Source organism: Hoplias malabaricus, chromosome 7, assembly GCF_029633855.1.
Source record: "Hoplias malabaricus isolate fHopMal1 chromosome 7, fHopMal1.hap1, whole genome shotgun sequence".
Lineage (NCBI taxonomy): Eukaryota > Metazoa > Chordata > Actinopteri > Characiformes > Erythrinidae > Hoplias > Hoplias malabaricus.
In genome coordinates, this window is record NC_089806.1 from 22,301,641 (window position 1) to 22,316,629 (window position 14,989).

The window sequence follows — 14,989 nt, forward strand, 5'->3', positions numbered from 1 at the left end:
GATGAGACCAAATTGAACTTGGATGTCATAATACACACCATGATTTGAGGTCAAAAGCCATTGCATCACCCGAAAAATGCTGAAAATCTATGGAACGAACTAAAGCTCAGAGTTCATAGAAGGAGCCTATTTGAAGAATGTTTGTGTGGAAGAATGGGCCAAAATCACACCTGAGCAATGCATGTGACTAGTTTCTCCATACAGGAGGCATCTTGAAGCTGTCATCACCAGCAAAGGCTTTTGAACAAAGTATTAAATAAATTTCAGCAAGTTTGTTCAGTACTTTTTCCCCATATCGTTTTTCATTACTACGTATATCTTCTTGGATTGGATGGGTTGTTACTGACATCTGGTGAGAATTTCATGTCAATAGAGCCTTTAAAAATATTTACTACTTACAAAATTGGTGACGTGTTCAATACTTATTTCACTTGCTGTGTGTGTATATATAAAACTAAATAATTCTAAAGAATTATATATATATATAAAATACACATTGTACTGTAATTCATTTTTATATTTGACACACCTCTTTTGTTTGGGTTATTACAATACAATGTGTATAATAATGATCTTTTATATTTCTGATGTAATTATATAATTCTTTAGTTAATATTTTATTCTTGGGGCATAACAGTGGCACATCAGGTAGTGTCAGTGTCACACAGCTTCAGGGACCTGGGGTTATGGGTTTGAGTCCAGCTCTGGGTGACTGTCTGTAAGGGGCTTGTTCACCCCGTGTCTGCGTGGGTTTCCTCCGGGTGCTCCGGTTTCTACCTACAATCCAAAAACACACATTGGTAGGAGGATTGGCTACACAAAGGTGCCCATAGGTGTGAGTGTGTGTCGTTCTGTGAAGGACTGGTTCCCCCTCCAGGGTGTGATTCTGCGTCCAGTGATTCTGGCTAGGCTTGGGACACACTGCGACCCTCAACTGGATAAATGTTTCCAGACCATGTATTTTATTCTTAAAATAAATATCTGCACCTGAAACAATTTACATTTAGGGTTGGGTATCATTCAAAAATTAATAAGTTAATAAATGTATTAATCTGCATTTCAATACCTTGTCTTTGACACATCATTTTGCAAATATACTGTTTGGTATTGTTAAGTGCAGTTAACACTTCATCCAGTTCAGGGTCACGGTGGGTTCGGAGCCTACCTGGAAACTGTGGCAAATATCACTTCTTTCTTTTTCCATTTGTTATCTTGAGCTGCTAAAACATTTCACAATTCATAACTGCCAGTGAGGATAGAGACCGTATTTCCACCATGAGTGTGTAAGTGATTTTTAATCAAGTGAAAGCTGATGTGTTCTAGCAAAAATTAATTCTGGATAACCAAATACGATCCTGATCATAAGGAAGCAAAATCAGAATATGAATGATTTAATAAATTACATTTGATTCATGTTCTCAAGATTACTATTCTCAATTTCATTTACTTCTGAGGCAGCTTGAACTTTTGTTTATTTGCAGTATTCCAACCTTTTGTCAGTTATGTTCAAAGCTCACTTTTAATCACAAATGGAAAGTTCTTGAATTCTTTAATTCTTAACCACTTTTCTTTTCTGTCAGTGAAAAACAGTGAAATTCCTTAATTTTTAAAAGAATTTTACCCTTCAGTTATTAAGATGTAAATCTATGATTATTTGATCTTAAATTGGTTAGTCTATAAAAGCTTACTGACTTCTTTACAGCAGTGGAAACATGAATTATATGTTGTGCTATTTAACAACTGTTTTTAACCCATTTAATTATATAAAAATGTAGAAACATCTGTGCACTTCTCCTTTAAGTTTTTCTTAATTCCTTTGTCTGTGACTGAATCTGTAGTTTGCAGCTGTGTATCAGGCTACAACCCTTGTGTGTGGTGGTGGGGGGTGTCTGTGTTAGGTAAGTGTGTGCTAATGTTTAAAACAGGTCTGAATATTTTCAACTCCGGTGGAACGTTCAGATCCATAGACTCTAGCTTCGGGTCTCAATCCATCTGGCATATTTGTGCATGCCTGCGTGTGTGTGAGTGAGTGTACTGGCAGGCAGGTTCATTTAAGACTCAAAGGGACTGAAATGATGCAGTGCTGCAAGCTTGGGCAGATACATGCACAGCCATTACTGAGTGATTTTATACGCCAAATAAACCTCCAATCAGCCAATGGAAAATATTTGTTACTAAGAAAAATAATCTGTATTTTTATTTATTTATTTATATATGTATGTATGTTCTTTTTGGAAAAGAAGTCAAAGAACATTTTGAAAGATAAAATCCTTTCAAAATGGCCACTGGGGACAGGGAAATCGTATTCAGGAGATCGCATCAGTAGAGAACATTAGATAATTCAGTTGCATGGATGGGGAATTCAAATGAAAATTAAAGTGACAGTTTTTTTCAAAAGAAATACACAGTGTAAACTGTGTATGTTTCCAAAATAGAATGACAGTTATAAAAAGGTAAAGCACTACTGAAAATGTTAATATTGTATTTAGTTGATTAGGCTTCTGTGTTTTCTGCAGAGGAAATGTATGTTCAACTTTTCAAGTACTGTGTATCTTTAACTGAAATGCGAGAAGCAAAGTCATTGCTTTATTATTCAATGGTCATACATTAACATTCCTCTACACATTTTTCTTTTACTTTCCATGATCATATCCTAAAGATATTTAAGCCAGTTTGCACTGAGTTACTTTTTCAGGATATTCAATAAATATGCCCTTACTTGTCATTGTACAACCTACAAAAACTGTGTCTTCCACATTTAACCCATCCATGGCAGTGAACATACACAGACTGGTGGGTTATAAATATAAATAAAGGGTTATAAATACATAACAGTGAGGCAAGTGGCTATCCCCAGCACCCAAGGAGCAGTTGGGGTTTAGGAGGACGGCGTTATTCATTCCCTACCCCCACCCCATAAAATGCATGAATTGTGTTCTTTGTTTATTATTTCACATTTTTATTTTTATTGAATTAAATTGTTGCATACTAATGAATTAACTGCTTGATGTTCGAGATAATGGATACAATGAGGTGTATAATTGGACATTGTATGGCTCTTCTGCCTCTTGCACAAGCTTTCTCTTTCTGCCTTGCACTTTTTGCCAGCTGGGCTCCTGTTTCCCCTCCTGTAATCACCTCCACCCCCATATCCCTCCACTCTCTCTCATCCTCTGCCCATATCACTCTTATTTTAGTCCGTCCTTCCTTTATTTCCTTCCCCTAATCTCATCCTTTTCCTCTGTTGGCCTGTATGTATACCACTGACTGTGCCAGGGCTTCACATCCTACTTACTCTGTTTCTTTCAATAAAATTCAGAGTTGAGTCATTCAGAGGAATTACCCAATCACTGACATTGTTTGTTGAAACATTCACTGTGCAGGTTCTTCAATTCTTTCTTCAAAAAACTTTAGTTTTCATGAAAGTTTTTGTGCTTCTGCTGTCTTTCTACTTTTATCCCATAAATTGTAGCCTCTAGTCTTTTCACACTGACCTCTCTCTTTCTCTGCAGGTAATCAGAAAAGGCTGGCTGACCATCAACAACATCAGTCTTATGAAGGGAGGGGCCAAAGAATACTGGTTCCTGCTGACTGCAGAGAGCCTCTCTTGGTTTAAAGATGATGAGGTAACAATTGGTGCACTTTGCAATCACATAGTCACTATATTAGCCCTTTCTTTATTTTTATCATGAGTTTTAACCCCTTATATCCAACTGGCTCATATTTAACAATGTTTGTTTTCTCATGATTAAAATAACAGCTGTTTATGATGAAAATATTATAGGTTTAGGTTTTGTATTCAAAGTAAAAAAAAAATCTCAGTATCTCCTGAACATGTAGTAAAAAAAAGGAATGGCAAAGATGACTTAGACTTTAAAGTTATTACTAGTGTAATTAAAAACTGAAGTAGTGTATGGAATTTATGGAGTTAAGATGTTTAACAGTTTTTTTACGATGTGTTTGATAACTTTATATTGTATATAGTATTGTATTATTTCAACAAAAGCTTCATCCTCATAAGCAATAATACAGTGATGTTCCAGTGACTGGCTGATGTGTCCTTGGTGCTGTGGGCCTTGCCAGGTGGGCTGCCATCTGTCTGCCTGTCTGTGCCTGCTGTACAGGTGCAGGAAGTTCTGCACAGCAAGTGTAGACAGGCAGACAGACAACGCTCTCAGCCAATGGTGGCACAGCCTGCCACACTGGGAAAAGAAGGAGATTCAGAAGGAAACACCTGACAATAGAACTAAACTCATATATTCCCATGCGTCCACTTTTGTGATCTGGCCAAAACACATTTTCAAGTGTGCTGTTGTACTGCTTATATAAAATGTATTGGATAGGAGGCGCATAACAACCTAAATATGACAGCAATACAGTAGCAATGGAGACCCTGCACACATTTGGGGACAGGTAACACATGCCAAAATGACATTTTCATTTTTAGCTGTAAAAAAAAGGGTATTTCTAAAATTATATTTTTACAACAGAAGGGAAAACATTGTTAACTGACAATATGAAAGATCCATGTAAAAAAAAGAGGTTAGGATTAGGGTTTTGTTTTCCATCTATTGTGTAAGGAGCAACTGTTGATAAATAAGGTAAAAAAATGTAATCAAAAGCCATCGAAAGCAATGTAATCTTATGCTATGTTAATTTATGTGGACACAAGGAGTATCTTTAAAATGTCCTTAGTGCATATGACTAGTGCAGAACTTGTGGTAAAATGTAAAACCCACCCAGTTGCTCTATTTTCCCTTCTGACTTCCCTCTCTTTCTCTCCTCATTTATTCTTTATGTCTTTTGCCCCCTATGACCCCCTCTACCCTCTCTCTTTTTCTTGCTCTCTCTCTCTCTCTCTCTCTCTCACTCTCTCTCTCTCACTCACTCTCTCTGCCTCCCTCCCTTCTCCCTCTATCTCTCTGCTGGGAATTGAAGCATTTGGATCAGATCACCCTGACACAGCTGGATCTCCCCCAAGCCAAACTAACACACACACACACACACACTCTCTCTCTCTCTCTCTCTTTCTCTCTCTCTCTCATCTCTCTCATTCTCTCTCCCTCTCTCTCTCCCTTTCTCTCTCTCTCTCTCATTCTCACTCCCTCTCTCTCTCTCATTCTCTCTCCCTCTCTCTCTCTCATTCTCTCTCCCTCTCTCTCTCTCTCTCTCTCTCTCTCTCTCTCTCTCTCTCTCTCTCTTTCTACCACTCACAAATCCTGGGCCAAATACAAATGGCTAGATGAATAAACACATAGTAACACAAATACACAGCAATATAAAAGCTTACATGTGCATATGGAGCAAGCCTATTATAACTACACACACCCCCTGAAATATTTGTACAAATATTTCTGTGTTTAAGTATATATATATATATATATATATATATATGACTCAAGAGTTTTTTTCTGCTTTAGATTAGATTATCGAGACATAGACAGTCACACTGTCACATACAAGGAGACAGAAGCAGTGGCTGTAAAAGGCACATTCAAAGTAATTAATTAGTATAATTTCATACATTTGTTAGTGCTGAGTTTTGAATTCTATGCAAACAATCTATAGTTGAAAAATCTTTTTGAAACTCCCATTATGATACTGTAAACTCTTAAGCTTTCTTCTTGTATTTGTATGATCTGAATCACAGCTTCCCACCCATTTTGCTCCTTTTCTTTGGGCTTAATCAAACTTTTATTTGTATCTGCTGTTTTCTTACATTCATCTTTATTTCACACTCTACACGCTTACACGCTCTCTCTCTCTCTCTCTCTCTCTCTCTCTCTCTCTCTCTCTCTCTCTCTCTCTCTCTCTCTCTCTCTCTCTCTCTCTCTGTCTCATACTCTCATTCTTACTCTGCTCTTTTTTTTCGTCTTGTGCTCTCTTTGGTTGGCAGTCTCTCTGGGACCATACACATTCCTAGCTGGAAAATTGTAAGGCTTTGTCCAAACACCAGCCTCCGAGAGCCTGCAGAGAAAGAAGCAGAAAGAGAGAAAGATTCCTCATGGCTGTCGTCTCATTCCTACACCCTGTCACCCCTTGCAGCCTATCGTATAGCTGGATCTCACAAATAGATTTGTCCTACTCCAATACTCACAAGACTCTATCATTAGCTTAGAGTACAACTACACCAGCCAATGAGATATCTCTCTCTCTCTCTCTCTCTCTCTCTCTCTCTCTCTCTCTCTCTCTCTCTCTCTCTCTCTCACACACACACACACACACACACACACACTCTCTCTCTCTCTCTCTCTCTCTCTGTCTCTCACACACACACACACACACACACACACTCTCTCTCACATACATGCACATACATACACACACACATGCATTGTCTGCTGATGATGTCTCAGTATGGCTGGGGTTCTTCTCTGGTGCTGCTGCTTTGGGTAAATCAGCCCAACACTAAACAGACACACATTCCTGCACCTCCCCTTTCTCTCTCTCTCTCTCTCTCTCTCTCTCTCTCTCTCTCTCTCTCTCTTCTTTCTTCTCTCTTGCTCTCTCACAGTCATGCTGCATGAGGGAAAACAGATGACTTTTGCTCAGCTTACCCTCCTCCACTCCCACTCGCCCTCTGCATAATCACTCTCTCTACACCTCTCTCCCATACCGCCATACTGATAATGTATGTGTGCATATGTTCAGAAGTCAGAGATTATTAATATATAGGCTGAATTAAAGTGTGGGCTGTGGCCTGCAGCTGGGAGTTAATTTAAAGCTGAAGGGACAGACCTGTCATTTTTTTTAAATTATCTGCAAGAGGAACACATGTATATTCACAGCTCAGAAAACACATTCAGTTTATACAGCATGTATTGAAAATGCCATCACACTTAATATTGCACAGTGACTAATAGACATTTGTATTATTAGAAATTCTAAGCATATTCATGCAAAAAGTATTAAAAAACGCTTGTTAATTTAAAATAACTCTGAGAGCAGTTAGTTGTTAACACATATACATATAAAAACACAGTGTCTGCTAGTTCTCAGATATACTCCTAAAAATAAAGGTGCCAGTTTCTTTGGAAAATGTCACACTGTTGGGCTAAATTGATATAAAATGTAGATTTTGTTCATCTGAACTAAAATGTACTTTTCTGCCGCTTTTAAACCAACCACTGCTTATAGCCACATTATTTTTTTTTTTTGTGAATCAATGAAACGTTTTTACAATACATAGAAGAACTTTGTAAGGTTTGTCCAGGGAAATAAATGGGTTCTTCTATGACATTATCTTTTTGACACCAAATTTTAAGTAAGATCTAAGGTATTTGGTCTAATTTTTTTTTTGTTTAAAATGCTAACTAGATTTCCTTGGAATAATACAGTAGAAGAGCCACCTGTGACTTCCTAAATAATCTTTCAAATGAGTGAATAATATTTATTTTAAAAACATTCCATTGAACAATTATTAGGGAACCAAATGTGGTTCTTCTATGTCATCAACTTTTTGCCACCTTTAATTTCAAGAGTGTAGGAGGTCACCATGACTACATACAGTGCAAAACACAGTAATTACCAGCATTAAAAGAAAGCTATAAAGAGAGCAAAAGTGAAAGAAAATACTACGGAAATAGAAAAACCTACATCTTTCCTTCCACCTACAGAGGTCATATGTCTGTTAGCGTATGTCTTATGGAGGATTTAAGTGTAGCTTGTCCATGCACAGTCTAACCAATGTGCAGACTACTGTACACCAGAATGATCCTGAACAGGTAGTCTGAACACTGGGATGACGGAGCAGGAGATCCATCCCCAACCCTCTCTCTCTCTCTCTCTCTCTCTCTCTGTGTTTCTCCCTCCTTTACTATTTTTTCCTCTCTACCTACTCTATTGCTAGTCCCATTCCTGCTGGCCCAGACATTCACAGGAGGAGGTGGAAGATAGAAAATAAACAAGATAGAAATAGTCACCATTTCTATTTTTCTCCCCCACCTCTCTCTCTCGCTCTCTCCCTCTCTCTCTCTCACTCACTCTCTCTCTCTCTGTCTCTCTCTCTCCTCTCTCTCTCTCTCTCTCTCTCTCTCTCTCTCTCTCTCTCTCTCTGTGTCTTCTTGGTGGAGACGCACCGGGCCTCAGCTGTCAGTTTGTCCCTTTTTTGTCTTTCTCTCTCTCTCTCTCCTTCTCACTCTGTCTCTCCATCCCGGGGTTGAAACCATGAAGCCGTGTATTTTGTCCAAGTTGCACAGGTCCCGTATCCAGTCTTGACGTGGCACATTTCACTCCCATAGCCGGCAGTCAGTCTGGCAGCACGTTTAGGGAAGGCATAGCGAAAAAAGAGTGAAAGAAGAACGAGTGAGTGAGGGAGACCGGGTGAGAGAGTAAGAAAAACAGAGGGAGAGAGAGAAAGAGGGAGGGACCTGCTGGCCATATAAGGGTTGATGGGACCCTGGGGAAATCGATTTTTTGAGTGGTCCGTTGTTGCGTTATCACTTTTTTCCGGAATACTCTTGATTCTTCATTCCTATGTTCTGCTGTCCTCCACTTCTACTCTTCTGTCTTCCAGTGTCTTTCCCTCCATCCTCTTCTGTACTCCTACTCTTGCTCTGGACTACTTACACTATGTTTCTCTCTCTCTCTCTCTCTCTCTCTCTCTCTCTCCCTCTCGTTCCCTCCCTCTCTCCCCCTAAAGCGGTACCAGATGTTGTAGTCTTAACGCCAGCCCGTCATTTCTGACCTTTTTTTTCAACCTCTAAAAACTCAGGCAGGAAGTGGGCCCCTCTGGAAGGGAAAAAAGAGAAAGTTTAGAAGGGAACGAAGAAGGAGGGGTAGAGAGTGAGTGAGAATGGTGGGGGTTGGGGTGGGGGTGAGAGGAGAAGAGTGAGAGAGATAGGGGACCTGTGGTTGTCTAAATTATGATCTCATTGATAAGCTTTGATTTTTTGCTTCTCGAAGGTATATGTTGTTTTGTTCTGTCATAGAAGGCTCCAATACTGGCTTGGTGGTTTATGTTTTTTCCATCTTCAGTTCCCACATTCTCTGCTTCAGTCTCTTTCCAAGTTCTCTGTTGTGCCGTTATTCATGGTGTAATCCAAAACGTTTCCTGAGACCCCAGCCTCTCCTGGACAGAAGAATGGGTGGGTGTGGGGGGGGGGGGGGGTATAGAGGGGGAAACTCCCCCTCCTTCATTTTGAGAAATGTTGTGTTTTAGAGGCTCAGTCTGAATAATGACTTCCACATGTGGGCTTTCTCCTTCTATCTTTCAATCCCTCTTTCATTCTCTTTCTCGCCCCCTCTCAAACCTTTCACTGCTCTGAAAAAGTCTTGCAGCATCCTTATGCATTTGTTCTTGTAGCCATTCCCCTCCAGCTATGCTAACTATGATTACATGGATACAGATCCGAACAGCCCTGAAAGTCTTCAGACGCTGTGTAGCACAACTTTTGACTGTCGTTAGAGCTGATTGGTGTTAAACATAAAATTGCAGCGCTCTGGTTTTAAATTATTGCATTTGGTTTCATTTTATCCTTGTTATTATTTTTTTCTCTTCAAAGACAGAAATAATCAACAATAATTCCAGCTGCCTGTGTGAATTCAGTCTTTATACAGGTTGTTGTTTTATTTATATTTATTTATTAATTTATATATTTATTTTTGCAGTGTGTCTATAATTTTTCACAGACCACACTTATTCTGGATAGTTTCACAAAGATGGCCTCAGTCTTCACTAATATTCCTTCATTCTTTGAGGGTGGCATGCTTGGTCTTTGAAATCTTGTATATAGAAATCAAGTAACTATACATGTGGAATTATATGCGGACACTATGTGTAGCATATTCCACCCAATATATTACACCTAATTCAGCTTTGGCCATAATTCATAATTTAGTACTTATTTGTCTTTGTCATAGATGTTGTTTTGTCTTGCAATTTAAACTTAATAATTAATTAGTTATAGAGTTATATATCTGAAATAAATTTGCACATAATTTTAACTTTTGTTGACTAGTTGTTTTGTTGTTTAAATGTAAAAGAATTTACAAACAAGTTTAAACTGAAAAAAAAATGCACAAAACAACTGTAGCCACTGTAAGTTTTTAACTGCTACTGTAATAATGTCTTTTCTCCTTATTGCAAATATAAATGATATTAAATGCAAGATAAATAAATTTATTTCAGTGAGTGAATTATTATTAATAATAAATAATGTACAGCATGCTTTTATTATTTTTTTATGGAAGGATTTGCTTAAAAAACCTCTAGTTTGTAGGCAATGTGTAGAAGAGCTGTAAAATACGTTTTGTGGAGTGAAAACAAGGGCAATAAGAAAACATGAACTATTCAAGTTTGAATGCTTGCCACTTATGCTTACTTCCCAGAACCAAATTACCATTCATTCCTAGCGGGGTTTTTTTGCTAACTATAAAATGCTGACTAATGTTTGCCAAAGTGCTAACATGTCAAATTAAATTGTTGTTTTGTATGGAATATTTTTTCACTGTCACTGTGGCATTGCAGTGATGCTTAAGGGTCATTTGATTGCTCAGTTCGTAAAAATGTTAAAGATGGGATTTGAGACTAACTTGAGGTTGGCTGGTTTCAAAAGCTTGACTCTTGACCTTTGCACTTTGTCTGACCCTTTAGGAGAAGGAGAAAAAGTACATGCTGCCTCTGGATAACCTAAAGTTGCGCGATGTGGAGAAGACCTTCATGTCTAGCAAGCATGTCTTTTCCATCTTTAACACAGAGCAGAGGTTAGTGTTATCTTATACATGCATTTTGTTTTCTGACAATGTGTCAGGGTGTGCGGTCATACACAACATTTGCAAGCTTATGCAGACATCCTAATTTATGAATTCAGCTACCTTAACAAGTGCCAATTACTGATACATGAGTATAATTGTGCACACAGCTTAAAGGGAATGTCTACGATTATGAGGAAGCGCAATTCTCTCTGGGTTGCGTCTTTTAAGGTGGAATAGTAAGTTTGAGAAGAAAAACAACTGTTTCCCATGTGACTGAAGTTTAACTTGTCTGTACATTTTTATTCACTGTTTGAATTACGGGCGGCACGGTGGCGCAGCAGGTAGTGTCGCAGTCACACAGCTCCAGGGGCCTGGAGGTTGTGGGTTCGATTCCCGCTCCGGGTGACTGTCTGTGAGGAGTTGGTGTGTTCTCCCCGTGTCCGCGTGGTTTCCTCCGGGTGCTCCGGTTTCCTCCCACAGTCCAAAAACACACGTTGCAGGTGGATTGGCGACTCGAAAAGTGTCCGTAGGTGTGAGTGAATGTGTGTGTCTGTGTTGCCCTGTGAAGGTGTGTGTCCCCTCCAGAGTGTATTCCCGCCTTGCGCCCGATGATTCCAGGTAGGCTCTGGACCCCCCGCGACCCTAAATTGGATAAGCGGTTACAGATAATGGATGGATGGATGTTTGAATTACCACAGAAACTCATCTGTAACTCGAGTTGTTAGTTTTGTAGCACTGTCAGTAATGCAGTTAACAATCTCATGAATTTGGAGACATATTACCCACCTGTAGAGCAGGAATAGAGCAATATCCTCATCTCAGTTTGTGCTTTTGAATGTTTGGAGTTATTTCCGTTGTTTGAAAAAATGACAGATGCCTTTTCTCTCACATGAGCAGAGAGAAAGAGAGAGGAAGCCTAGCATACCAGACAGATTGTTTTTTTAATAATTCACACTGGGGCTTCGTAAACACATTAGACCAGTTTCCAGCACACAAACAGAGAGGAGAGCTAGCAAATGGTGAGAATGGAAATCTTCTGAATATCATAAAAAGTGTTTTTTTATTACAGTAGTTTTGATTAATTGTTTCTGATATACTAGGATTTTCCACCCCTTCATACAAATTCAGTACAATGTAAATACAAAAAGAGTTTCCTGAAAATGAAATGGAAATCTCTCTCAAACAAACACACACACACACACACACACATGCAGGAAGACAAAAGCTATGGACACATGTAGAGTGAGTTTACTTTTGGGTGGTTGTCAGTACGTGTGAGGCCATAGACCGGGAGCTGGAGACACAGCTAGTTACAGTCAAACCACACACTGACTCAACAGCTCAGCACTCACATACCGACCAGAGTGTGTGTGTGTGTGTGTGTGTATGTGTGTATCTGGCTAGCCTCTAATAGGAGGTCATGACTTTCACTCACAGTTTTTCTTTGATTTATTGCCAGATGGTTGTAAAAGGAATACAGATTCATAAAAAAACGCCTAAAATCACACAAATACCTACTTTCACACACACACATGTACACACACACACACACACACACACATACACACACACTCCACTGTGCTGCTTTGGTGAAATTTAGCACTCTGTTCTCCTTGCTGCTTTCTTCTTAGGAGTTTCCTGAGCATTCATTTCCATCAGCAGACACAAACTGGAAAGCCTAGTGAAGAACTTGTGGACAGATGACACACACACACACAATAATGTTTGTGTTTATATGTTGGCAGGACATTAGCACATATCCCATATGTATGACAACATAGTTGTGCTACAGGTAGAGTCGCTGCCACTAGGTAGGCTCTAGGTAGGCTCATAACATACTGCAACCCTGACCAAGACAAGGCCTTTACAGAACATGAATAAATAAATGTCCAGTATTTATAACATATAGACATCTGACTTATTCAGTATATACAGTACTATTTGCAGAGATGCAAATCAACTTAATGATGCTCCCACCTCCATACTTTACTGTGAGTGTGGTGTTATTAGTATGTTATGCAAAATGGTTCTCGTGATTATTATTATTTTTTTTCTTTTTGCTTGTGTGAAAACATAAAGATGCATGTATGAAGTTTATTTTTGTAAGCAGAGGCATTGAGCCTATTGAAAAGTCATTTGAGACCTTTTAATAAACCAGGCAGTCCAAAACATATAGTACAGAACAAGCAAAGGGAAGAAATATGGGGAAAACAAGAGAAATGAAAGCAATGTCAGAACATAGGTAAGCAAACAAAGAAATGAGCTGGTCCACCTATGACATTAACCGTCTGGGTTGGTGGTACGTTATCCAAGGAGGCATCATCCACAGTAACTGGAATAACAGGTTTAATGTGGGACACATTAAAGGAATGCAACATATGATAATAAGGGTGTAAGTTAAGCTTGTATGTAACATCATTTATTTTTGGGAACTATGAAAAAGATAAATATATATTGCTTGCAACTTTGTGCATTCCACCTCAAAACTAGTGTTCCTTGTTGATAGCCAAACTCTATCATCAGTTTAATACGAGGGGTAGAACCAATTTGACACCAAGCAAAGGAATTATTACAACACAGAATGTCCTCAATGTGATGATATGTCTCTTCCTGCATTTTCTTACACCACCTCATAGGAGGGAAGCTACAAACAGCTGCTGTCCAAGGTGCTAGAGGTGGCTGATAACCCAAGGGACATTGGAATGGAGTGATACCTGTTGTGATGTTAATAAGAGAATTTGGGCTATTTCAGTACAAATTAAATAGTCACATTTGTCTATGAAGTTAGAAAGACAAATCACCCTCATTAAATTACCCAGTTCCTGGTTGTGTCTCTTACGCTGATAATTAGCTTGAGGATGATACCCAGATGTGAGGCTTATATTAACCCCTAAGTGTACTAAGTGTACAAAAAGTAGTCTAAAGTCTAAAATAGTGCTTTTTCCCAAGTGAGCAACTGGAATGTTCCTGTATATGAACCTAATTTGGAACCATTTTCCTTTGTTTACAAGCTCAGTGACAGCTCAGAACTCTGCAGCATTTAAACACATATTATACCTCACTATGACCCGAACCCACTATAAACAAAGAATAAACAGTGACTCAGTCCTTTTCTCTATGGCTTTGGTACTGGCAGTGAATTGCTGGCATCAACCTGCTGATGACGTATCCTTAGTTTCCATCAAAACTGGTGGAAACACTGGCCGGTTCGCTGGTAATCACCAAGGTTCCAAAAATCATGAACGGAACCGGTTCAAGATTCAGAGTTCTTTTGATGGAAAAGCACTAAAAGTGAAATGTGATGCCCTGTCTGAAAGAATGTCCTTGGATATACCAAGATTTTTAAATACATATTCAAAGATGGACACAACTGTCTGAAAAACTGAAAGGATACAAACCTCACTGAACAAGCAGTCTGTAATAGTGAGGATAGCAGTACACCCATGTGTTAAACAAAGATCAATCACAAAATCTATAGCAACCTGGGACCAGGAATTTGGGAACAGACAACAGCATTAGGCTCAATGCTGTCAAGGTCTAAGGTGTCTATTATTGAGCACAAACACTACATGATAAACAAAACATATGAATGAACTCATATGCTGTGTCTGAAACTGTGCCCTATTCACTATATAGTGCACTATATTGGGGTTTTGAAGAAGTGTCCGAAAACATAGTGGACAATTTTCAGTGCACTTAAACAATCCCACGATGAACTGCAAAAAGTAGTGTACAACCCATGTACACTAGCAGATATCAGATTAACCATAATCCACAGTGTTGTTTTGTAAAAACCCACATGAGGTAGTGTCTGAAATCATTCACTAACTTCGTCTCCCACTGGTAGCGATGGGACAGCGATTGAAAGGTTTTCTTTTCTCATAGATGATCTGAGCTTATTGTTAGGGCAACTATGCTTAAAGAGGCGTGCCTCAATGCCAGTCTCTGAGGCTTCTACTTCAACCACAAAAGTTTCAGGTGATTCTGGGTGCTTGAGGATAGAACCTTTGTAGATGCTTATTTAAGAGCATAAAAAGCCTGGGTGGCTTGACTAGTCCTGGTAAATTTTCTAGGATTACTTTTTAATACAGCAGTAAGAGGGGCTGCTATGCTGCTGAATTTTCTATTTATCTTCAGAAAAAAGCCTAAAAAGCTTCTATCTCAACTTTCATATGAGCTGCCACTTTGAAATCCCAGGATGAATACTAGACAACAAAATGGCCATGATTAGTTTCTGGGCTTCACTCATTATAAAGAGCTTTACTTATTTACACTGTGTGCTAATCTCATCTCT

The 14,989-nt window shown here is 38.9% G+C and overlaps 1 protein-coding gene across 3 annotated transcripts in view; it reads left to right on the forward strand.

Moving 5' to 3' along the window:
• dnm3a (dynamin 3a) overlaps nucleotides 1-14,989 on the forward strand; it is a 54,099-nt gene that overhangs the window by 20,766 nt on the left and 18,344 nt on the right. For all 3 annotated transcript variants that reach the window (XM_066676405.1, XM_066676406.1, XM_066676408.1), the window contains 2 exons: nucleotides 3,513-3,626; nucleotides 10,595-10,704. In XM_066676405.1, coding sequence (XP_066532502.1) covers nucleotides 3,513-3,626; nucleotides 10,595-10,704 — 224 coding nt within the window. The remainder of the gene's footprint in view (nucleotides 1-3,512; nucleotides 3,627-10,594; nucleotides 10,705-14,989) is intronic.